The sequence below is a fragment of the Oncorhynchus gorbuscha genome, linkage group LG11, assembly GCF_021184085.1.
Source record: "Oncorhynchus gorbuscha isolate QuinsamMale2020 ecotype Even-year linkage group LG11, OgorEven_v1.0, whole genome shotgun sequence".
Classification (NCBI taxonomy): Eukaryota; Metazoa; Chordata; class Actinopteri; order Salmoniformes; family Salmonidae; genus Oncorhynchus; species Oncorhynchus gorbuscha.
The window spans coordinates 58,080,601-58,105,775 of record NC_060183.1 but is presented as its reverse complement, the minus strand read 5'-3'; the positions used below and the strand labels follow the sequence as shown (position 1 = coordinate 58,105,775).

General features: G+C 45.1%; 1 protein-coding gene and 1 long non-coding RNA gene across 4 annotated transcripts in view; both read left to right on the top strand.

Moving 5' to 3' along the window:
• The window catches only part of LOC124049016 (piggyBac transposable element-derived protein 4-like), a 33,209-nt gene extending 25,178 nt beyond the window's left edge, over positions 1–8,031 (top strand). Inside the window, exons 2-4 of one of the 3 annotated variants that reach the window (XR_006841340.1) lie at positions 5,149–5,330; positions 6,660–6,953; positions 7,056–8,031. Coding sequence is in view for 2 of the 3 variants with exons in the window: in XM_046370294.1 (XP_046226250.1) it covers positions 7,441–7,884 (444 nt within the window). In the remaining variant the exon portion in view is untranslated. Of the gene's footprint in view, positions 1–5,148; positions 5,331–5,914; positions 6,103–6,456; positions 6,954–7,055 lie in introns of those variants that run through there. The other 2 variants (XM_046370294.1, XM_046370293.1) reach the window with 2 other exon arrangements.
• LOC124049017 overlaps positions 1–25,136 on the top strand; it is a 53,894-nt gene extending 28,758 nt beyond the window's left edge. Inside the window, exons 2-3 of the long non-coding RNA XR_006841341.1 lie at positions 21,884–21,973; positions 25,076–25,136. This is a non-coding gene — a long non-coding RNA (uncharacterized LOC124049017). The remainder of the gene's footprint in view (positions 1–21,883; positions 21,974–25,075) is intronic.
• Positions 25,137–25,175: the final 39 nt, after the last annotated feature.

The window sequence follows — 25,175 nt, the reverse complement described above, 5'->3', positions numbered from 1 at the left end:
AACACAGGCTACCTAAGTATGGTTCTCAATCAGAGACAACGATTGACAGCTGCCTCTAATTGGGAACCATAACAGGCCAAAAGCAGAAATACAAAACATAGAACAAAAACATAGAATGCCCACCCCAACTCACGCCCTGACCAACCTAAAACAGATACATAAAAAAGAAACTAAGGTCAGGACATGACACTTATAGCTTGTCAATGAAAGATGAAAACGGTTATTTTGTGTGTGCTTGATCTTGGGCATTTTGAACTATATAACTCCTTTCTCTCTTCTGATAATTTCCTCACAATCTCCCAAACATCTTCTTTCCAAATATACCAAGTCTGAATCATGCAATTACACATGAATAGCAGTTACTTTTGGGTATGTTTGTTTAGACGGAAATCTACATTTTGCCATTTTATTTACGAGGTTAATGGAGGAATGCCTCCAGCTGTCCATCACTACCGTAAATAAAAACACAACATCTGCAGTGGTACAAATATTTTACTGAATTCAACAAAAGAAAGCTACATTTTCCTCGGGATCCGGCCCAGTTGGTATTCTGTGTCCACTCATGGTATCTCTCTTCAGTTACACATCCTTGGAATAGTAGAACAGTTTCAACTTATATTTGGTCAAGACCGCACAAATATCCCTGCAAATGAAAACAGTCTGAGCTCCACTAAAGCATACCGAACTGAGAAATACGTTTTGTTAACAAGTGGTTGCCATGGTGAATAATCCAGTAATAATTGTTATGACATATAAAAGGAAACATCAAAGACTTTACTGGAATCTCTAAATTAACATAGTGGCAGATCAATAAAATGATATAAATTAATATCTAAGGGGCTTTTATACATTTATTATGCAGGGTTAATAATACATTTATATGTTTTTAGGGGTTGATGTATTTTTGGTTAGGGCAAGTCTGGTCTGTGATATTGAATTAGAAACCTTAGAGAGAAAAATATATATCTATTCTTAATTGATGGCGTGGTTTCTTTTCAGCCAAATGTTGAATAGATATGCAGACAAATTCATTCATGCATGGAGGAAAAGAGGGCTAATAGTATGTTGTCTTTAAAACAATTAGGCTAAATAAATGTATATTATTTTGTTGAGTAACCAAATGAACCAAACTAAATGAAAATAATGGCAGATCAATAAAATGTCCTTGTAGATCTAATTAAATCTAGAGGATTCGAGAATTCTAAATGAATATCTAAGGGGCCTTTATACAATTATAATGCATGGTTAATAATAAATTAATATATTTGCAGGGGTTGATGCATTTTTCATAAGGGCAAATCTGGTCTGTGATACTGAGATAGAAATGTCAAACCTTAGAGTACTTATATTTACATTGTGGTAATTTAATATATATATATTTTAGGAATAATAGCCTACTGTCTGTAGTCATAAAAACATTTAGGCTAAATAAATGGATATTATTTTGTTGTGTAACAGATCGGCTCTTGGAACTTATTAAAAGGCGGCTTCTATCAATATAATCATCATTCAGAAGGTTAAACACATAGGTTTTAGACCTGCAGTAAATGTAACCCTTGTGTTGTCTTAAGGGTCAAAAATGACCTGCCACTATGTTTAACAGCAGAGAAAACCCCTTAAATGATATTCTTTCGACTTGAAATTTGGACTTTTGCCAGAGTGACCCCAACATTAGAAAAAGTTAAACGCTTTTGTTCATATGTCCATGAAAGCTGTACACCACCAGGGTACAAAGATTGTTTAGGGTCATTTTTGACCCTGCAGTTATAAAATTATTTACACACCAGAAAATAACACAAAGACACACACACACAAACACACTGAGAAATGTAGATTATGTGTGCTACTGATTGTACTCAGACAAAACAAAACAAATATTGTGCATGTGCAGCATCTCCCCTCCATGACCCCACACATGACTCAACTTCACAGACAAAATAAACAGCATTTCAGACAAAATAAACAACATTTCAGACAAAATAAACATTTCTTGAAAGCATTGTTTACTAATGTGGAAGGCAGTCAGAAGCTATAAAGGTGCTGCAGATGACAGTCCCCCCAGTTCTCTCTTTGCTGAAGCTATGAGTGCACGTTTCAGTGCCCAACAGGTCGTAGATCAGATTTTTTCAGATGTCCATGAGGAACAACAGTGATTTAGAAGAGGAGGAGGTATCTGAAGAAGAAGATGGGAAAGAATTACAACCCAGAGCATGATGCATCATCTTCAGATGAAGAAGAAATGGCCAAATCCGAAAGAGAGACATTTTTGTCAAAGAACAGTAAAATAATATACAGTGCCTTGCAAAAGTATTCATCTACCTTCACATTTTTCCTATTTTGTTGCATTACCATCTGTCACAACTTCTACCGAAGGTAACTCCTCTCCCTGTTTGGGCGGCGCTCGGTGGTCGGCGTTTCCTGGTTTACTAGCCACCACGATCCCTTTTTCCTTTTCTGTTTGTTTTGTCTGTGATTCTTTTTCACGCCTGGTTTCATTTGCGTTAATTTCTGTGTGTATAAGGGTAACCTGTTGCCCGTTGTAGTTTGTGCGGGATTAGACTTTTGTGTATTGTACTCGATTGTATTTACAGTCTGTTGTTTTCACGGTTACGCACGTGTATATGAGTGTCGGAACTGTGTTTGTTCCTCCATGAGTTCTCAGTATCGAGAGCGTAGTTTGTATTTTCGACTGTGCCATTTTTGTGTTGGTGGACTGACTGATTAAACACGCTTCTCCGACATGCCTGCTCTCCTGCACCTGGCTCCTACACCTCTCACCTAGACGCACGTTATCACAGAATCCCGCACCACCATCTATGGAGTCAGCAGGAATGGACGCACTCCCAGTGTCCATGGAGGAGCGCGTTCAACACCACACGGCAGTGTTACACCGGCTGGGGACCGCAATGGATCAGGTGATGGCGACGATGGAAAGATGGGAGAGAGATGGCCTTCCCACACCTCCATCAGCCACACCCCAACCAGTACCAACCCCCTCTCCTTCATTGCCTGGGCACAGTGGGATTCGACTCGTACTCCGGACGGCGGCCGGGTGCCAGGGGTTTTAACTCCAGATGGACTTATACCTGGCAACCATTCATCCGGCTCCTTCGTGAGGTGAGAGTGGATTGGGCTAACACGGTATGGAACGATCCTGACTCGGCGAGGCTACTACCCAGAGTTTAGCCGGGTGAACGGCTGTTCCATCTGAGGCAGGAGAAGAGGAGTGCTCAGGACTTTGCTCTAGAGTTCCGGACAGTGGCTGCTGGCGCAGGATGGAAAGACAGGGCCCTGATCGATCACTATAGGTGCAGTTTGCACGAGGACATCCGTAGGGAGCTGGCCTGTAGAAACACCACCCTCTCCTTGGACCAGCTGATCAACATGTCCATTTGGTTGGACAACTTGCTGGCGACCCGCGGACGTCCAGATCGGGTTCTGTCAGTTCCATCCCCCAGCTCCTCTACTCCAACACCCATGGAGCTAGGAGGTGCTGCAGTGAGGGCGGCCTTTCCTGTGCCAGCTGTGGTCGCAGAGGGCACACTGAGCACTGCTCGGAGTCGGCACCAAGCTCACCCAGAGCCCCCTGTTGGTCACATGTATGTATTGATTGTATTGATTGTTTTTCCTGAATTTGTCCCTCTTTCCCGGCATAAGGCGGGGAATAAGGCGGGGAATTGTATTGACTGCAATTTAGCGCATAGGTTAGGGATCCCCCATGTTCAGTTTGACAAACCCGTCCGTGCAATGACTATAGGGGTCTAAATTCCATCATGGTGGGTTATAGTTACCCGCTACCTCTCATTGCCATGGCGATTGAGTCATTTCACAGAGCATGCTTTTTCACAAAACTGGATCTCAGGGGTGCATATAACTTGGTGCGTATCCGGAAGGAGATGAGTGGAAGACAGTGTTTAGTACCACATCCGGCCATTATGAGTACCTCGCCATGCCGTACGGGTTGAAGAATGCTCCAGCAGTCTTCCAATCTTTTGTTGCCGAGATTCTTGTTCTTCAACCAGGCCGTCTCCTTCCTTGGGTATCGCATTTCTACATCGGGGGTTGGTGATGGAGTGTGACCACATTGCAGCCGTGCGTAATTGGCTGACTCCAACCAGGGTAAAGGAGGTGCAGCGGTTCTTAGGGTTTGCCAATTACTACCAGAGGTTTATCTGGGGAGCTGGGCAGGTGGCTGCTCCCATTACGTCACTGCTGAAGTGGGGGCCGGTGCGTCTGGGGTGGTGGCTGAGGCGGACAGGGCTTTTGGTCGCCTGAAGGCTCTTTTCACCTCGGCTCCCGTGCTGGCGCATCCGAACCCCTGTAGTGGAATTTTCCTGTATTTACCAAATCATGAGAGCAAACCACACACAAGTCAGAGTTATCATAAAGTCCATCTTTAATTATATGAGCTCCATCACAACCCCGTGACTCTCAGATCAATTCAGTGTCTATCACTGAATTCTCTGAGAGTCCTTACAAAACAGTTCTTAGTATCATTTATAGCCAAGACACACCCATCTCAACTCCCATGATGAATAACAGATTTTAGGAACATTACAAAGGAAGACTTTACTTGAGAGAGGAGTATTTCATAGCCAGACAGCATTAGCTATAAATTATCGTTCAGTTTGCTCTCCTAAAATGAGGATCTACTTCTCGTTCTTGGTACAACATAGAACCAAGACATTAGGATATATATCAATTGTTATTTTAGACACTCCCATTCTGGACAAGCTCACGGAGACACAGTGACTGGCACACAGACATTGTGGAGCCAAGAGATAATTGGTTCCCCCTCAATCATCCCTTCACATGGTTTAAAAGATATGTTTACATATGAAGACAAGCTTGACCTCTCCCCTTTCTGTGGCCCAAGTAACTGAAACCTGACAGAGAACAGATAATTGCAACCGGCCAACAGTATTATCCAAAAATAGACATTCAAATGACATATCTCACATAAGCATGCAATAAAATAAATAAAACATTTGATTTATAAATGTTACCTAAATAATTCTGATTCCGCCACGACACCCCTCTTTGGCATTCATAGTAGAGGTGGACGCGTCCGAGGCTGGGATTGGAGCCGTGCTCTCACAGCGCTCGGGTACGCCACCGAAGCTCCGCCCCTGTGCTTTCTTTTCTCAGAAGCTCTGCCCGGCGGAGCGAAACTATGACGTGCTGGATCGGGAGCTGCTGGCTGTCGTCAGGGCCCTGAAGGTGTGGAGACATTGGCTTGAGGGGGCTCAACACCATTTTCTCATCTGGGCTGACCACCGTAATCTAGAGTACATTTGGGCAGCGAGGAGACTGAACCCTCGTCAGGCAAGGTGGGCCATGTTTTTCACCCAATTTAGGTTCACCATCTCCTATAGACCAGGCTCCCAGAACACTAAGGCAGACGCACTGTCCCGACTATATGATACCGAGGAGTGGGCCATCGATCCTGCGCCCATCCTCCCGGCTTCTTGTCTGGTGGCACCTGTGAGGTGGGAGGTGGACGCAGACATCGAGCGAGCATTGCGTGTAGAGCCTACTCCACCACAGTGTCCAGCTGGACGGGTGTACATTCCACTGGAGGTTAGAGACAGGCTGATTTGGTGGGCCCACACGTCCCCCTCCTCTGGTCACCCGGGGATCGGTAGGACGGTGCGATGTCTTAGTGGGAAGTAATGGTGGTCCACTTTACCCAAGGACGTGAAGGTTTATGTGGCCTCCTGCTCGGTGTGCGCTCAGTGCAAGGCTCCTAGGCACCTGCCCAGAGGGAAGTTACAAACCCTTCCCGTTCCACAGCGGCCTTGTTCACACCTGTCGGTTGACTTCCTGACCGATCTGCCACCGTCACAGGGCAACACCACGATCCTGGTCGTTGTGGATCGGTTTTCTAAGTCCTGTCGTCTCCTCCCTTTGCCCGGTCTCCCTACAGCCCTACATACTGCGGAGGCCCTGTTTACTCACGTCTTCTGGCACTACGGGGTGCCTGAGGACATTGTTTCTGATCGGGGTCCCCAGTTCACGTCCAGGGTGTGGAAGGCATTCATGGAACGTTTGGGGGTCTCGGTCAGAGTAATGGGCAGGTGGAGAGAGTGAACCAGGATGTGGGTAAGTTTCTGAGGTTGTATTGCGTGGTTAAAAAATGAGTTTTAAAACGATTCCAACCTAAGTGTATGTAAACATTACCGACTTTAACTGTATATACATACATATTGCATATATATACACATACATACATACATACATACATACATACATACATACATACATACATACATACATACATACATACATACATACATACATACATACATACATACATACATACATACATACATACATACATACATACATACATACATACATACATACATACATACATACATACATACATACATACATACATACATACATACATACATACATACATACATACATACATACATACATACATACATACATACATACATACATGCATACATACCATATACAGACTCATAAATACAGAACAAAAGAAACAGAAGTCACTTGAACCCAGTCTGACAAAGGGAAGATTCATATGATAGACAAGCATATACACAATCTATATACACACACCATTATCCATATAGAAGCTAAATATTTGTACTATTTAATTATAGGTAGTCCTTTTTCTTTTATTCCAGGCTTCATGTAAATATTTCGCAAACGTAAACACACAATGGACAAAAAACAAACAAACAGTAGTCTCTGGGATGCAGTGTGGAATGGTGATTTTCCGTGCCACGATGCCACTGAAAGTCTTGCACACTTTCTCAAGAATGCTATGATTTGATAACCGTGAGTGAAGACGTGCAAGATATGTGAGAGACAAACTGGCGGCCATAAGAGAGGTCTGGGAAAATGGGTGGAGCGTCTGCCATACCTCTACAACCCTGGAACTGAAGTAACAGTGGATGAGCAACTGGTTCCATTCAGAGGTAAGTTTTTATTTTCATATCTGTAATATAATATGTATTGCTGTAATATCATTGATTTATGTGATTGTTTTCTGTGACACTGATGCTAATTACTGTCAAAAGGTCGCTGTCCTTTCCGGCAGTATATGCTCAGCAAGCCAGCAAAGTATGGCATCAAGATATGGGTGGCCTGTGACGCACAATCCAGCTACGCTTAGAAGATGCAAGTCTACACAGGGAAGCCGACCAGTGGAGGCACGGAGAAGAACCAGGGATGCGATTTTTGCTTGATGTGACAGAGGGGGGGGCACAATGTCACATGTGACAATTTCTTCACCTCTTATGAACTCAGCCAGCAGCTCCTGAAGAGGAAGATCACGATGGTTGGCACAGTTAGAAAGAACACTCCTGAGCTCCCCCTGCACTCCTCACACCAAGGGGGAGAGAGGCCTTCTCATCAAAGTATGCCTTCACCCTTACCACCACTCCAGTTTCTTACCTCCCAAAGATGAACAAGAATGTGGTTCTCCTGAGCACACTGCACAAAATGGCTGAGACCAGTGATAGTGAGGACAGGAAACCAGCCATCATCCTGGACTACAACCACAACAAAGGAGGCATGGACAACCTGGACAAGGTGATTGGAACTTACAGCTACAGGAGGATTAGTGCCCACTGGTCCCTGGTCATCTTCCATAACATCATTGATGTGTCCTCATACAATGCCTTCATCATATGGAACAAGATCAACCCTACCTGGGTGCCTGATAAGCGGAACAAGAGGAGGGTGTTCCCTGGGCAGCTGGGAAAGGCACTTGTAACCCCACACATTCAAAGAATGGAGCGCCTCCCCCGCACAGCAGCCTCTGCAGCACTTGTGAAAGCTGTACAGAGGGCTGAATCTTGGCCTGATCCACCTGAGGCTGCAGCTGGGGCAGGCAAGAGGAGGTGATGCCAATTCTGCCCCCAAACGAAGAACTGTAAATCAAATACTATGTGCTTCACATATGAGAAATACATCTTCAAAGTCATGCACACACACTTGCATATGGTCCCACATGTGCTAATTAGAGTTGATTGATTTATGTTCTTCACATTTTTTTTAAATATCTGTTATCTTATGTTATTCTTATTTATTGTAGTTGAATTCCTCGTTGTACAGTATGTAAGAATATATCACTATGGTGCCAAACATGTTCAAGACTGATATAGTTTCCATTCAATAAAATGCATTCAAAACTACTTTCTGCTACTTTCTGCTACTTTCTTAGGTTATACAAGTGCTATCTCTTGCTAAAAAATATATGTTTACACTGATGTAGTACCTTCAGCAATAATAATAATAATAATAATAATAATAGTAAAGAAAACAATAATGACAGGTGTGTTGTAATAAAAACGAGTGGTGTCCACTGATTAAATGCAGTCTTGGTTAAATGCAGCATTGTGAAGAGGGAAAATGCACATCTTTACAAAGTTTGATGAATGACAGGTTGTTTCTTCATGAAAAATAGATTTGGGGTTTAAAATTCAATTTAGCTGCTTAAAAATGGGTCATTTTTACCCTTGGGGCAAGGGGAGAATACAGAATGTTAAGATTACAGAATGTTAAGATTACAAGATTACAAGGGTTAAATTAGATTTACTGGTTCATTTTTCATTTGGTTACAATAATCCACACCTTCTGGGAATGTTAAAAAGTACAAATGTTATGGGTGGAGTTAGATATATGGCTATCAGAAGTATTAAAATAATCCAATGTCAGCCTTTAAATGTTTAAGTGCGTGTGGGCGATGGAGAGAAACAAAATGGTGAAGTTTGAGGCAATGTGGCAGAGAGCAGGCGCTGGAGATATGGTGTCAGCAGGTTGTTCTGGACAGGTGTGATATAGTTGTTGTTTCTATGTGTATGTTTTGTATTGTCTACAAATATCCAATAAATTCTTACAAAAGAAATATGAAAAATTAAAAGCTTGCAACACACATCTTATAATTCATTATGAATAGGATTTAGTATATTTTCTTAATTTACATTATTCACTGTGACCACAGTTTCACAAATAATTGAGCACAAACAATATGAGCAGATTAATTTAATCAAAACAGTCCAAACATTTCTTTATAAACCTTTCTAGTGCAGGGGTTCCGCTAGATGGACACCTCAACAACATTCTACTGAAAAGGCAGTGCGCAAAAATATTTTTTACAAATATGTAACTTTCACACATTAACAAGTCCAATACAGCAAATGAAAGATAAACATCTTGTTAATCTACCCATCGTGTCCAATTTAAAAATGGCTTTACAGCTAAAGCACAACATATGATTAGATTAGATCATATCCAAGTTGAAAAAACACACAGCCATTTTTCCAGCCAAGTCACAAAAAGCAGAAATATAGATCAAATTAATCACTAACCTTTGATGATCTTCATCAGATGACACTCATAGGACATCATGTTACAAAATACATGTATGTTTTGTTCGATAATGTGCATATTCATATCCAAAAATCTCAGTTTACATTGGCGCCTTACGTGCCGTAATGTTTTGATTCCAAAACATCCAGTGATTTTGCAGAAATACTCATAATAAACATTGATAAAGATACAAGATACAAGTGTTATTCACAGAATTAAAGATAGACTTCTCCTGAATGCAAGACTTCTCCTGAATGCAAGACGTGCACTCATAATCTGAGAACAGCGCTCAGAACCCAAAACAGCCAGAGGAACATCCGCCATTCTGGAATCAACAAAGTTTGAAATAACACCATAAATATTACCTTTGATGATCTTCATCAGAAGGCACTCCCAGGAATCCCAGGTCGACAATAAATGACTGATTTGTTCCATAAACTTCCATCATTTATGTCCTAATAGCCACTTGTTGTTAGCATGTTCAGCCCAGTAATCCATCTTCATGAGGCGCGAGCATTTCGTCCAGACAAAAACTCGAAAAGTTCCATTACAGACCTTTAGAAACATGCCAAACAATGTATGGAATCAATCTTTAGGATGTTTTTAAACATAAAACATCAATAATGTTCCATCCGGAGAATTCCTTTGTCTTTAGAAAAGCACTGGAACGAGAAGTAACTCTGTCGGTTGGATTTTTCTCAGGTTTTCGCCTGCCATATGAGTTTTGTTATACTCACAGTGTCATGTTTGTCATTTATTATCATGTCTTGTCCCTGTGCTCCCCATGCTATTCGTTTCCCTCTGCTGGTCTTATTTGGTTCTTTCCCTCCTTCTATCCCTCTCTCTCCCCCTCCCTCTCTCACTCTCTCGCTCTCTCTTCTCTCTATCGTTCCGTTCCTGCTCCCAGCTGTTCCTATTCCCCTAATCATCATTTAGTCTTCCCACACCTGTTCCCGATCCTTTCCCCTGATTAGAGTCCCTATTTATTCCTTTGTGATCCGTTCCTGTCCCGTCGGTTCCTTGTTTTGTATTCACCATGCTGTGATTGCGTTTCGCCCTGTCCTGTCGTGTTTTTTGCCTTCATCAGATGCTGCGTGTGAGCAGGTGGCTCTATCAACTACGGCCTGCGCCTACCCGGCGACCTGCAGTCTGTGGCCGCTTCTCTAGTTATTCCCCTCTACAGACTAGAGGATTTTTGTTATTCCCTGTTTTGGATTTAAATAAACTCTGTTTCTGTTAAGTCGCTTTTGGGTCCTCTTTCACCTGCATGACAGAAGGAACCGACCAAGGAATGGACCCAGCGACTTCAGACGCTCGTTACACTGCCGTCGAGATCCAAGGAGCCATGCTCGGCAGACACGAGCAGGAATTGTCTGCTGCTCGCCATGCCGTGGAGAACCTGGCTGCTCAGGTTTCCGACCTCTCTGGACAGTTCCAGAGTCTACGTCTCGTGCCACCTGTTACTTCCTGGCCTGCCGAGCCTCCAGAACCTAGGGTTAATAACCCACCTTGCTACTCCGGGCAGCCCACTGAGTGCCGCTCCTTTCTCACGCAGTGTGAGATTGTGTTCTCTCTCCAACCCAACACATACTCTAGAGAGAGAGCTCGGGTTGCTTACGTCATTTCACTCCTTACTGGCCGGGCTCGAGAATGGGGCACAGCTATCTGGGAGGCAAGGGCTGATTGCTCTAACAAATTCCAGAACTTTAAAGAGGAGATGATTCGGGTTTTTGACCGTTCAGTTTTTGGTGGGGAGGCTTCTAGGGCCCTGGCTTCCTTATGCCAAGGTGAACGGTCCATAACGGATTATTCCATTGAGTTTCGCACTCTTGCTGCCTCTAGTGAGTGGAACGAGCCGGCGCTGCTCGCTCGTTTTCTGGAGGGACTCCACGCAGTGGTTAAGGATGAGATTCTCTCCCGGGAGGTTCCTTCAGATGTGGACTCTTTGATTGCTCTCGCCATCCGCATAGAACGACGGGTAGATCTTCGTCACCGGGCTCGTGGAAGAGAGTTCGCATCAACGGTGTTTCCCTGCTCCGCATCGCAACCATCTCCCTCCTCTGGCTTTGAGACTGAGCCCATGCAGCTGGGAGGGATTCGCATCTCGAATAAGGAGAGGGAACGGAGGATCACCAACCGCCTGTGCCTCTATTGCGGAGTTGCTGGACATTTTGTTAATTCATGTCCAGTAAAAGCCAGAGCTCATCTGTAAGCGGAGGGCTACAGGTGAGCGCAACTACTCAAGTCTCTCCATCAAGGTCCTGTACTACTTTGTCGGTCCACCTACGCTGGACCGGTTCGGGTGCTACATGTAGTGCCTTGATAGACTCTGGGGCTGAGGGTTGTTTCATGGACGAAGCATGGGTTCGGAAACATGACATTCCTTTCAGAGAGTTAGATAAGCCTACGCCCATGTTCGCCTTAGATGGTAGTCATCTTCCCAGTATCAGATTTGAGACACTACCTTTAACCCTCACAGTATCTGGTAACCACAGTGAGACTATTTCTTTTTTGATTTTCCGTTCACCGTTTACACCTGTTGTTTTGGGTCATCCCTGGCTAGTATGTCATAATCCTTCTATTAATTGGTCTAGTAATTCTATCCTATCCTGGAACGTTTCTTGTCATGTGAAGTGTTTAATGTCTGTCATCCCTCCCGTTTCTTCTGTCCCTACTTCTCAGGAGGAACCTGGCGATTTGACAGGAGTGCCGGAGGAATATCATGATCTGCGCACGGTCTTCAGTCGGTCCCGAGCCAACTCCCCTTCCTCCTCACCGGTCGTATGATTGTAGTATTGATCTCCTTCCGGGGACCACTCCTCCTCGAGGTAGACTATACTCTCTGTCGGCTCCCGAACGTAAGGCTCTCGAGGATTATTTGTCTGTGTCTCTTGACGCCGGTACCATAGTGCCTTCTTCTTCTCCGGCCGGGGCGGGGTTTTTTTTTGTTAAGAAGAAGGACGGTACTCTGCGCCCTGCGTGGATTATCGAGGCTGAATGACATAACGGTTAAGAATCGTTATCCGCTTCCCTTATGTCATCAGCCTTCGAGATTCTGCAGGGAGCCAGGTGCTTTACTAAGTTGGACCTTCGTAACGCTTACCATCTCGTGCGCATCAGAGAGGGGGACGAGTGGAAAACGGCGTTTAACACTCCGTTAGGGCATTTTGAGTACCGGGTTCTGCCGTTCGGTCTCGCCAATGCGCCAGCTGTTTTTCAGGCATTAGTTAATGATGTTCTGAGAGACATGCTGAACATTTTTGTTTTTGTCTATCTTGACGATATCCTGATTTTTCTCCGTCACTCGAGATTCATGTTCAGCACGTTCGACGTGTTCTACAGCGCCTTTTAGAGAATTGTCTCTACGTAAAGGCTGAGAAGTGCTCTTTTCATGTCTCCTCCGTTACTTTTCTCGGTTCCGTTATTTCCGCTGAAGGCATTCAGATGGATTCCGCTAAGGTCCAAGCTGTCAGTGATTGGCCCGTTCCAAGGTCACGTGTCGAGTTGCAGCGCTTTTTAGGTTTCGCTAATTTCTATCGGCGTTTCATTCGTAATTTCGGTCAAGTTGCTGCCCCTCTCACAGCTCTTACTTCTGTCAAGACGTGTTTTAAGTGGTCCGGTTCCGCCCAGGGAGCTTTTGATCTTCTAAAAGAACGTTTTACGTCCGCTCCTATCCTCGTTACTCCTGACGTCACTAGACAATTCATTGTCGAGGTTGACGCTTCAGAGGTAGGCGTGGGAGCCATTCTATCCCAGCGCTTCCAGTCTGACGATAAGGTTTATCCTTGCGCTTATTTTTCTCATCGCCTGTCGCCATCTGAGCGCAACTATGATGTGGGTAACCGTGAACTGCTCGCCATCCGCTTAGCCCTAGGCGAATGGCGACAGTGGTTGGAGGGGGCGACCGTTCCTTTTGTCGTTTGGACAGACCATAAGAACCTTGAGTACATCCGTTCTGCCAAACGACTTAATGCCCGTCAAGCTCGTTGGGCGTTGTTTTTCGCTCGTTTCGAGTTTGTGATTTCTTACCGTCCGGGTAGCAAGAACACCAAGCCTGATGCCTTATCCCGTCTGTTTAGTTCTTCTGTGGCTTCTACTGATCCCGAGGGGATTCTTCCTTATGGGCGTGTTGTCGGGTTAACAGTCTGGGGAATTGAAAGACAGGTTAAGCAAGCACTCACGCACACTGCGTCGCCGCGCGCTTGTCCTAGTAACCTCCTTTTCGTTCCTGTTTCCACTCGTCTGGCTGTTCTTCAGTGGGCTCACTCTGCCAAGTTAGCTGGTCATCCCGGTGTTCGAGGCACTCTTGCGTCTATTCGCCAGCGCTTTTGGTGGCCGACTCAGGAGCGTGACACGCGCCGTTTCGTGGCTGCTTGTTCGGACTGCGCGCAGACTAAGTCGGGTAACTCTCCTCCTGCCGGTCGTCTCAGACCGCTCCCATTCCTTCTCGACCATGGTCTCACATTGCCTTAGACTTCATTACCGGTCTGCCTTTGTCTGCGGGGAAGACTGTGATTCTGACGGTTGTCGATAGGTTCTCTAAGGCGGCACATTTCATTCCCCTCGCTAAACTTCCTTCCGCTAAGGAGACGGCACAAATCATTATTGAGAATGTATTCAGAATTCATGGCCTCCCGTTAGACGCCGTTTCAGACAGAGGCCCGCAATTCACGTCACAGTTTTGGAGGGAGTTCTGTCGTTTGATTGGTGCGTCCGTCAGTCTCTCTTCCGGGTTTCATCCCCAGTCTAACGGTCAAGCAGAGAGGGCCAATCAGACGATTGGTCGCATACTACGCAGCCTTTCTTTCAGAAACCCTGCGTCTTGGGCAGAACAGCTCCCCTGGGCAGAATACGCTCACAATTCGCTTCCTTCGTCTGCTACCGGGTTATCTCCGTTTCAGAGTAGTCTGGGTTACCAGCCTCCTCTGTTCTCATCCCAGCTTGCCGAGTCCAGCGTTCCCTCCGCTCAGCGTTTGTCCAACGTTGTGAGCGCACCTGGAGGAGGGTGAGGTCTGCACTTTGCCGTTACAGGGCACAGACGGTGAGAGCCGCCAATAAACGCAGGATTAAGAGTCCAAGGTATTGTTGCGGCCAGAGAGTGTGGCTTTCCACTCGCAACCTTCCTCTTACGACAGCTTCTCGTAAGTTGACTCCGCGGTTCATTGGTCCGTTCCGTGTCTCCCAGGTCGTCAATCCTGTCGCTGTGCGACTGCTTCTTCCGCGACATCTTCGTCGCGTCCATCCTGTCTTCCATGTCTCCTGTGTTAAGCCCTTTCTTCGCACCCCCGTTCGTCTTCCCTCCCCCCTCCCGTCCTTGTCGAGAGCGCACCTATTTACAAGGTACATAAGATCATGGACATGCGTTCTCGGGACGGGGTCACCAATACCTAGTGGATTGGGAGGGTTACGGTCCTGAGGAGAGGAGTTGGGTTCCGTCTCGGGACGTGCTGGACCGTTCACTCATCGATGATTTCCTCCGTTGCCGCCAGGATTCCTCCTCGAGTGCGCCAGGAGGCGCTCGGTGAGTGGGGGGTACTGTCATGTTTGTCATTTATTATCATGTCTTGTCCCTGTGCTCCCCATGCTATTCGTTTCCCTCTGCTGGTCTTATTTGGTTCTTTCCCTCCTTCTATCCCTCTCTCCCCCTCCCTCTCTCACTCTCTCGCTCTCTCTTCTCTCTATCGTTCCGTTCCTGCTCCCAGCTGTTCCTATTCCCCTAATCATCATTTAGTCTTCCCACACCTGTTCCCGATCCTTTCCCCTGATTAGAGTCCCTATTTATTCCTTTGTGATCCGTTCCTGTCCCGTCGGTTCCTTGTTTTGTATTCACCATGCTGTGATTGCGTTTCGCCCTGTCCTGTCGTGTTTTTGCCTTCATCAGATGCTGCGTGTGAGCAGGTGGCTCTATCAACTACGGCCTGCGCCTACCCGGCTTACCTGCAGTCTGTGGCCGCTTCTCTAGTTATTCCCCTCTACAGACTAGAGGATTTTTGTTATTCCCTGTTTTGGATTTAAATAAACTCTGTTTCTGTTAAGTCGCTTTTGGGTCCTCTTTCACCTGCATGACACACAGACATCATTTAAACAGTTTTAGAAACTTCAGAGTGTTTTCTATCCAATACTAATAATAATATGCATATATTAGCATCTGGGACAGAGTAGGCGGTAGTTCACTCTGGGCACGCTATTCATCCAAAAGTGAATATACTGCCCCCATCCCAAAAAGGTTAAAGACATTCAGAAAGTGGGTACTTATTTATTTTGATCCTGTCAAACCCTAATCTGTTTCACCTGTCTTTGTGCTTTTCTCCACCCTCCTCCAGGTGTTGCCCATTGTCCCCATTTTCCCCAGTGTATTTATACCTGAGTTCTCTATTTGTCTGTTGCCAGTTTGTTTTGTTTATCAAGCCTACCTGTGGTTTTCCCCTTGCTCATGTCTTTTCTAGTTCCTGTTTTGTAGCTTCCTGGTTTTGACCATTTGCCTGCCTTGACCCTAAACCTGCCTGTCGTTCTGTACCTTGTCACACCACCCTGGATTATTGACACCTGCCTGCCCTGACCCCGAGACTGCCTGCCGTTCTGTACCTTATGGACTCTGATATGGATTACTGACCTCTGCCTGCCCTCTGTTCTAGTAATACACATTTGTTACTTCGACACTCTCTGCATCTGGTTCTTCTCCTGAAACGTGATAGATACAATTCCAAGAATGAGTGAGTCACTCAGCTTTATGCTGCAAAATCCTCGCTGGACTCGCTTTCATTCCATTTCTTCTTCACATCAGCAAAGAAGGACTCACTTCATATAGAGGGGCTATCACACTTTCACACTGTGGTAAATAAAGCCAATATGTTATTTAGAATTCTGTTTTTAGAGGGAGAAAAACTAAAAGCCCACCGTGCCTATTTTTCGAAAATCGGCAGTCCGCATGTCAAGTGTAAAATTGGCCATTGAATTTACCAAAGTTCTCTCTCCACTCTTTTTTTGCCTGATGCAGGACTCTAGTACCAAAGAAGAGAGACTCATAGACTGAAAACACCTCCATTAATTTACGAAAATATAGTAAATTTGTGCGACAGTTTAGACTACCGATAGATCAGTGTTCTAACTCCCCCTCGTGACAGTGTGGTGCAATGACAGAATTATGTAATTTGAAACAATCTGCCACCATCCACCGTAAATGGTTGCGGCATAAGCTTTAAACTTCTAAAGGAAGAAACACTGTAGGAAAATGTTTTATTTAATATATTTTAGAATAAGGCTCTAACGTAACAAAATGTGGAAAAAGGGAAGGGGTCTTAATACTTTCCGAATGCACTGTATGAATCCTTATTTCGACAGCAAACCCACCCCTTGGTCTGTGTGGCCAAAGAGCACTATTTTCATGTTATCTGACCATAGTACTGGTCCCAATCCACGTGCCAATGCTGTTAAGCAAACTCCAGGCGCTTATATTTGTTGAATGACATACATATCTCTTTGGCCACGACACCAGTGGTGGGTTTGGCGTTGAAAGAAGGATGCCTAGTCAAAGCAGTGATGTTACCTTGAAAGGCAGAAGGGACAATTAAATGTTTTATTTGTCAATACTCTCTCTGCATTGTGTGGCTGTAGGTAAGGGGAAGAGCTGTCGAAGCAACCACCTGGTGAAAAGCACAAAGAGCGTGAGAGAGAGTGGGGGAGAGAGGGAGAACAGAGGTTGGGATGATGATGGAGGAAATCAGCCAGAGCTGTCAGTGTCAATTAGTCACTGGAAGTGTTGAGGGCTCTCTCTCTCCTGGTCTGTCCACCCTCGTCCAGGCAGGCTGGGACGCAAATATGGATTTCAGTGTTGTATAGCTCTACAGCTGAGCACCGGTCCTTACTGAAAATCAATGCTTTTCAGTTCCACTTGCAGATTTTTGTAACCATATGTGTCTTAATTTGTTATCCCTTTGTGGGGTGAGTTTTACAGAATTTTGTCAGCGTTCTATTTTTGGAATTTCACAGCAAGTTTGAAGTATCCATAGAATGTTCAATAAATAACAGGATGAAATCTGTACACTTCAAAGGGTTAAATAAGCAATCCAACTCCTCACGAGGCTAGGAATAGAGGGTCGTCTTATAGGTAGCAGGACCAATGTGAATAGTTGACTCACAGGTGGAGGAGGAGATGTCACTGCCTGCCAGTGTACCCATACCTCTCTCTCTCTCTCTCTCTATATATATATATATATATATATATATATATATAGACTTTTAAAACTATATATAAGATATATATATATATATATATATATATATATATATATATATATATATATATATATATATATATATATATATATATATATATATATATATATATATATAGATGTCTACATACATCTTAGCCAAATACATTTAGACTCACTTTTTCCAAGTAAAAATTCCCTGTCTTTGGTCAGTTAGGATCACCACTTGATTTTAATTAAAGAAATGCCAGAATAATAGTAGAGAGAATGAATTATTTCAGTTTTTATTTTATTTATTTCATCACATTCCCAGTGGGTCAGAAGTTTACATACACTCAATTAGTATTTGATAGCGTTGCCTTTAAATTGTTTAACCTGGGTCAAACATTTCGGGTAGCATTCCACAAGATTCCCACAATAAATTGGGTGAATTTTGGCCCATTCCTCCTGACAGAGCTGGTGTAACTGAGTCAGGTTCGTAGGCCTCCTTGCTTGCACACACATTTTTAGTTCTGCCCATAGATTTTCACTAGGATTGAGGTCAGGGCTTTGTGATGGACACTCCAATACCTTGACATTGCTGTCCTTAAGCCATCTTGCCACAACTTTGGAAGTATGCTTGGGGTCATTGTCCATTTGGAAGACCCATTTACAACCAAGCTTTAACTTCCTGACTGATGTCCTGAGGTGTTGCTTTAATATATCCACGTAATTTTCCTCCCTCATGATGCCATCTACTTTGTGAAGTGCACCCGTCCCTCCTGCAGTAAAGCACCCCCACAACATGATGCTGCCACCCCCGTGCTTCATGGTTGGGATGGTGTTCTTTGGCTTGCAAGCCTCCCCCTTTTCCCTCCAAAGATAACAATGGTCATTATGGCCAAGCAGTTCTATTTTTGTTTCATCAGACCAGAGGACATTTCTCCAAAAAGTACGATCTTTGTCCCCATGTGCAGTTGCAAACCGCAGTCTAGATGTTTAATGGTGGTTTTGGAGCAGTGGCTTCTTCCTTGCTGAGTGGCCTTTGTCAAGTAATTATTGAATCAGTGTTCATAAATTCCAATTATATTTATCTGTCTGATACCCAGAGGTTGTAAAGTTCTGGTATTAAATAAAACAGACAGAATTCCCAGCTCACAAAGTACACAAAATACTGCACAAAGTAGATGTAGATGTAGATGTCCTAACCGACTTTCCAAAACTATAGTTTGTTAACAAGAAATTTGTGGAGTGGTTGAAAAACAAGTTTTAATAGTCTTAGGGATAAGATTTCCATTGAAATTGGAGGGAGCGCAATTCAAATAAATTATCGTAACATTAAACATTCATGAACATACAAGTATCGTATATAATTTAAAATCTTAAATGAATGTTAATCTAACTGCGTTGTCTGATTTACAATAGGCTTTACGGCGAAAGCATACCATGCGATTGTTTGAGGACGGCGCCCCAAATCAACATATTTTTCAACCTGCACAGGCTTCATAAAATCCAAAATAGCGATTCAATAAATCACTTTCTTTTGAAGATCTTCCTCTGTTTGCAATCCCAAGGGTCCCAGCTACAACACTTTTCAAAAAACAAGCCTGAAAACTTGAATAAATACTGTTGACATCTAGTGGAAGCCATCGGAATGACTCCAACCTAAGTGTATGTTAACTTCCGACTTCAACTGTATATATATTTATATCACCCCCCCACTCTCTTTTCTAGTCTCTCCCCCCTCAATTCTGCCTGTGTGTGACAAACAGTGGTGTTGACACAGAGGCCATGTTCAGTCCTCTCAGGGCTGAGGCACAAAGTGGATCTGGCACCTGGAGTGCACAACCATCAGGATTAGCCACGTAGGAGAGGTGTCTCCACAGCCAGTGGGTGGTACAGTACAGTAGATTACAATGTAGGGAGAAAGGAAGGGATGGGGAGAATGTGTTACACAATCAGATTAGGAATGCACACCCCATACACACCTCTCTGTGCCGGCACCTTAACATCCACACATACACTCCGCTCTGTGCCGGCACCTTAACATCCACACATACACTCCGCTCTGTGCCGGCACCTTAACATCCACACATACACTCCGCTCTGTGCCGGCACCTTAACATCCACACATACACTCCGCTCTGTGCCGGCACCTTAACATCCACACATACACACCGCTCTGTGCCGGCACCTTAACATCCACACATACACACTGCTCTGTGCCGGCACCTTAACATCCACACATACACACCGCTCTGTGCCGGCACCTTAACATCCACACATACACTCCGCTCTGTGCCGGCACCTTAACATCCACACATACACTCCGCTCTGTGCCGGCACCTTAACATCCACACATACATTCCGCTCTGTGCCGGCACCTTAACATCCACACATACACTCCGGCGCACACACGCTTACGCACTCACATTGGCAGTCTAGTGTTTATTGAGTCCCTCCATATGTGCAGACAATTTGATGATAGGGAGCCTGCTGAGGCTTTACCCTCCCCGCAAATCCTCCATCCACCCTGGGTCTAGAGCTGGCATCCACCCTTACGGCACTCTCTGCCTCTTTGTCTCTCTCTTACTCTGTCTCTCTCTCTCTCTCTGTCTTCCTCTCTCTCTCTCTCTCTCTCTCTCTCTCTCTCTCTCTCTCTCTCTCTCTGTCTTCTCTCTCTCTCTCTCTCTCTCTCTCTCTCTCTCTCTCTCTCTCTCTCTCTCTCTCTCTCTCTCTCTCTCTCTCTCTCGCTGTATCTCTGTTCAGGACATAAGCCTGTTACATAATTGTATTAAAGCAGGAATCACTTCACACCTCCACTCTGTGAGATTTGGCATTATCCTCCCCAGATCTGGCAGAGGGAAGACCGCCTCTCAACTCCTTTGTGACAAATGGCACCCCATTCCCAATGTAGTGCACTAATTTTGACCAGGGCCATAGAGGCATTTGGGATGCACATATTGAGCAGAGTTGATCATCAACATGAGGTTGACTACACTATCATATGCTGATTAATCTCCTGGATCATTGGAGATCTCAAGGCGTCACTGTTAATGGTGTTGGCCTCACTAAATAGAGTGTGACAACGTGCAGCTGTGTATTCTGCCTTCTAGATCAGTGGTTCTCAATCCTGGTCCCGGTGACACATTTTAGTTTTTGCCCTAGCTCTACACACCTGATTCAAACCATCAAAGCCTGCTTTCTTGTCAGCGGTGCAGTGCTAGGACCAAAACAATAATGTGCACCCCCTTGGGTCTCCAGGACCAGGATTGAGAACCACAGTTGTAGATAACGGAGGGGTTTTGTGTGCTGGTGAACCACTTCGGCCCACACAAGGTATGACAACCTGCGATGAATGTCTCTCTGTTGTTTAACTACACATTTGCAGGTGGAGTTACTGTACAACGTGCATTGTAGCTCATTGCAGCCTATTGCTGTCCTGTACACACTATTATAATGCACCAATATCACCATTCAATGTACTGTCACATTGAGACTAATGATCTATTCCCCCTCTTTCTGTCTGTGACAAATGGCACCCCATTCCCAATGTAGTGCACTAATTTTGACCAGGGCCATAGAGGCATTTGGGATGCACATATTGAGCAGAGTTGATCATCAACATGAGGTTGACTACACTATCATATGCTGATTAATCTCCTGGATCATTGGAGATCTCAAGGCGTCACTGTTAATGGTGTTGGCCTCACTAAATAGAGTGTGACAACGTGCAGCTGTGTATTCTGCCTTCTAGATCAGTGGTTCTCAATCCTGGTCCCGGTGACACATTTGAGTTTTTGCCCTAGCTCTACACACCTGATTCAAACCATCAAAGCCTGCTTTCTTGTCAGCGGTGCAGTGCTAGGACCAAAACAATAATGTGCACCCCCTTGGGTCTCCAGGACCAGGATTGAGAACCACAGTTGTAGATAACGGAGGGGTTTTGTGTGCTGGTGAACCACTTCGGCCCACACAAGGTATGACAACCTGCGATGAATGTCTCTCTGTTGTTTAACTACACATTTGCAGGTGGAGTTACTGTACAACGTGCATTGTAGCTCATTGCAGCCTATTGCTGTCCTGTACACACTATTATAATGCACCAATATCACCATTCAATGTACTGTCACATTGAGACTAATGATCTATTCCCCCCCTCTTTCTGTCCATCTATCTGTCTCTCTGTTTCTCTCTCTCTCTCTCTCTCTCTCTCTCTCTCTCTCTCTCTCTCTCTCTCTCTCTCTCTCTCTCTCTCTCTCTCTCTCTCTCTCTCTCTCTCTCTCTCTCTGTCTTTCTCCTACATCTATTCTGCCCCGTTCCTCTCTTTACCTCCACAGAAGACTCAGCCTTTGGATGTGTTGCAGGAGAAAAATCACCTGATCATTGAGTTGTCCAGCAACAGCCTGAAGGCATCCACATATGACCAGGTAGGTAAAAGACCCAGGCTGAATCCCAAATTGCACACTATTCCCTACACAGTGTACTACTGTAATAGACAATAGGGTACCATTTGGGACCTAGCCTCAACCTCATCATATAGCTCAGCCCAGTACTGTGCTTATATCACTTGATCAATGGGCAGATATCATATTGGCCTAGCAGAGCCCCAGGGGTGTCTCTCACAGAGGAGGCTCTACATTACATTAACTAATGGAATCTGTGATCCATCTCTGATAGATCGATATCCACTGAAAGCCCCTTGCACAATTTCACTCTGTCTCCATAAGGAGATGATGCTTGTTGTGGTTAAGTGGAATTGTATACATTAGATGAGGAGTGTATTATGTATCATGGATGCTGGGACATTTGTTAGCTGTAACAGAATGTGCTAGACAGTGATAAAAGACAGGCTACCATATGGACGTTGTAGAGTTTTGGAGTTGAAGGGCGTTCCCAATGAAGGTGGAGAGGCCATGCTCATAGCACATAGGCCAGTCATAATGTCAATGCCCACACTAAAGGCTTTACTACTCTCTAAACACTGTTATCTGGGAAACAAAACCAAGACACCAAAATGACACAAACATCACAGCATCACTTCCCAGCCTCTGTGTGTGTGTGAATCTATCTCAACCCTATCCAGCAGGCCCCACAGACGCAGACGGACGCACGCACGCACACATACTCAAACACACACACAGACTGGGAGTGTGAGTGAGTGACTGTCTGTGGCGGGGGAGGGGGGGGGGGGGTCGGCTAGCGCTAATGGTGTCACTTTCACGGGGCCAGCTTTGACACGTGTCCAGAGAACAAAACAGTTTGGCACTTTGCTCCATCCTAATCCCCTATCCGGCTCCTCACGTATTCCGACCCGCACGCCACGGCCAACAGAAAGGAGCCATCTGTCAGACTTTGAAATGAAAGAGAGGGGGGGGGCAGAGTAGTGCGGTGCCCAGGTACCTGAGCCTGGGTTTGACGCTACTACCTGAGAGGACATGCTTAGCATTAGCGCCAGAGTCAGTGATGAACGGAAGAGTTAGCGTAGCGCCGGGCGCTAGCCAGGGTGCTCGCCTCTCACCTCCTGGGTGTGAATGAGATTGTGGAGACTCAGTAAATAACATGGGAGAGAGAAAGGCGCCTCTGTCTACCCCTCGCATCAGAGGGGCGATTTCTCAAAGCAGATGACGTAAAATCGATGGGAGATGCGAGCAGAGCGGCCTTCCAATATCAGAGAGGGCCGGGGGGGGGGGGGGGGGGGGGGGGGGGGCATATGAGTGAATGAGTGCTGAGAGGAATGTGCCAGGGCTGTCTGGTTGATGGGAGGGAAGGCGAGGGACTCGTTGCTGTGGGTGATTTAAGCCAATCAGTCGGGTGTTTGTCGTTATCATTTTCTCTTCATGGTCGATCCCCTCATGATCCCCAGATGAACATTAACTGACCCCTGTGTAGAGAAAGGATTGTATCACATCTAGGTGCAGTTGTCAGAATACTGGAATTATGGGGAGATATATAATAGATTCAATTTCATATCAGAACAGAGGATCTTGTCGCAATCTTTACCCACAACCCAAAATGAACATGGATTATTTCATTTGAGGGTATGGCTGAAATCATTTGTTTCAGAAAACAAGTACAACATTGTGAATAACTGGTGCGGTACGATTTCATGGGGTCCACAAGTTACCTTGAACGAGCTGATCCAATTATATTAATTAATTAGAGACTTAAGCGGTTGGTGGGTGGCTAAGAAATGGTTCTGTTCAGACGCAGCCGAACTCGAGAGAACCCAACTTAAGTCACCTTCCTTCGGGGCTTTCTGATTGATGATGATATGGGGCCATGAGCTTGAGTCAGCAGCTTCCTTGTATCATTGCTATGCTGACTAATTTCACAGCAGTTTAGACACTACACACCCCCCCCCCCCCTGGGAAATATAACATTTACATAAGTATTCAGACCCTTTACTCAGTACTTTGTTGAAGCACCTTTGGCAGCGATTACAGCCTCGAGGCTTCTTGGGTATGACGCTACAAGCTTGGTCTATATGGATTTTTCCATTCTTCTCTACAGATCCTCTCAAGCTCTGTCAGGTTGGATGGGGAGTGTTGCTGCACAGGTATTATCAGGTCTCTCCAGAGATGTTCGATTGGGTTCAAGTTCAGGGCCAGACTGGGCCACTCAAAAGCATTCAGACACTTGTCCCGAAGCCACTCCAGTGTTGTCTTGGCTGTGTGCTTAGGGTCATTGTCCTGTTGGAAGGTGAACCTTCGCCTCAGTCTGAGTTCCTGAGCACTCTGGAGCAAGTTTTCATCAAGGATCTCTCTGTACTTTGCACCGTTCATCTTTGCCTCTCCCAGTCCCTGCCGCTAAAAAACATCCCCACAGCATGATTCCCCGTAGGGATGGTGCCATATTTCCTCCAGACGTGACTCTTGGCATTCAGGCCAAAGAGTTCAATCTTGCTTCTCATGGTCTGTGAGTCTTTAGGAAAACTACAAGCGGAAGGTCATTTGCCATTTTACTAAGGATTGGCTTCCGTCTGGACACTCTACCATAAAGGTCAGATTGGTTCAAGTGCTGCAGAGATGGTTGTCCTTCTGGAAGGTTCTCCCATCTCCACAGAGGAACTCTGGAGCTCTATCAGAGTGACTATCAGGTTCTTGGTCACCTCCCTGACCAAGGCCCTTGTCCCTCAATTGCTGAGTTTGGCTTGGTGGCCAGCTCTAGGAAGATTCTTGGTGGTTCCCATCTTCTTCCATTTTTTTAAACCTTTATTTCACTAGGCGAGTCAGTTAAGAAAAAATTCCTATTTTCAATGACAGCCTAGGAACAGTGGGTTAACTGCCTTGTTAAGGGGAAGAACGACAGATGTTTATCTTGTCAGCTCTGGGATTTGATCTTGCAACCTTTCAGTTACTAGTCCAAAGCTCTAACCACTAGGCTACCTGCCGCCACAAATGTTAAGAAATTAAGGGGACCTTCAATTCTGCAGAAATGTTTTGGTACCCTTCCCCAGATCTGTACCTCGACCTTATACAGACAGGTGTGTGCCTTTCCAAATAATGTCCAATCAATTGAATTTACCACAGGTGGACATCTCAAGGATGAACAATGGAAACATAATGCATCTGAGCTCAATTTCAAGTCTCATAGCAAAGGGTCTGAATACCTACTACGTAAGTAAGATAT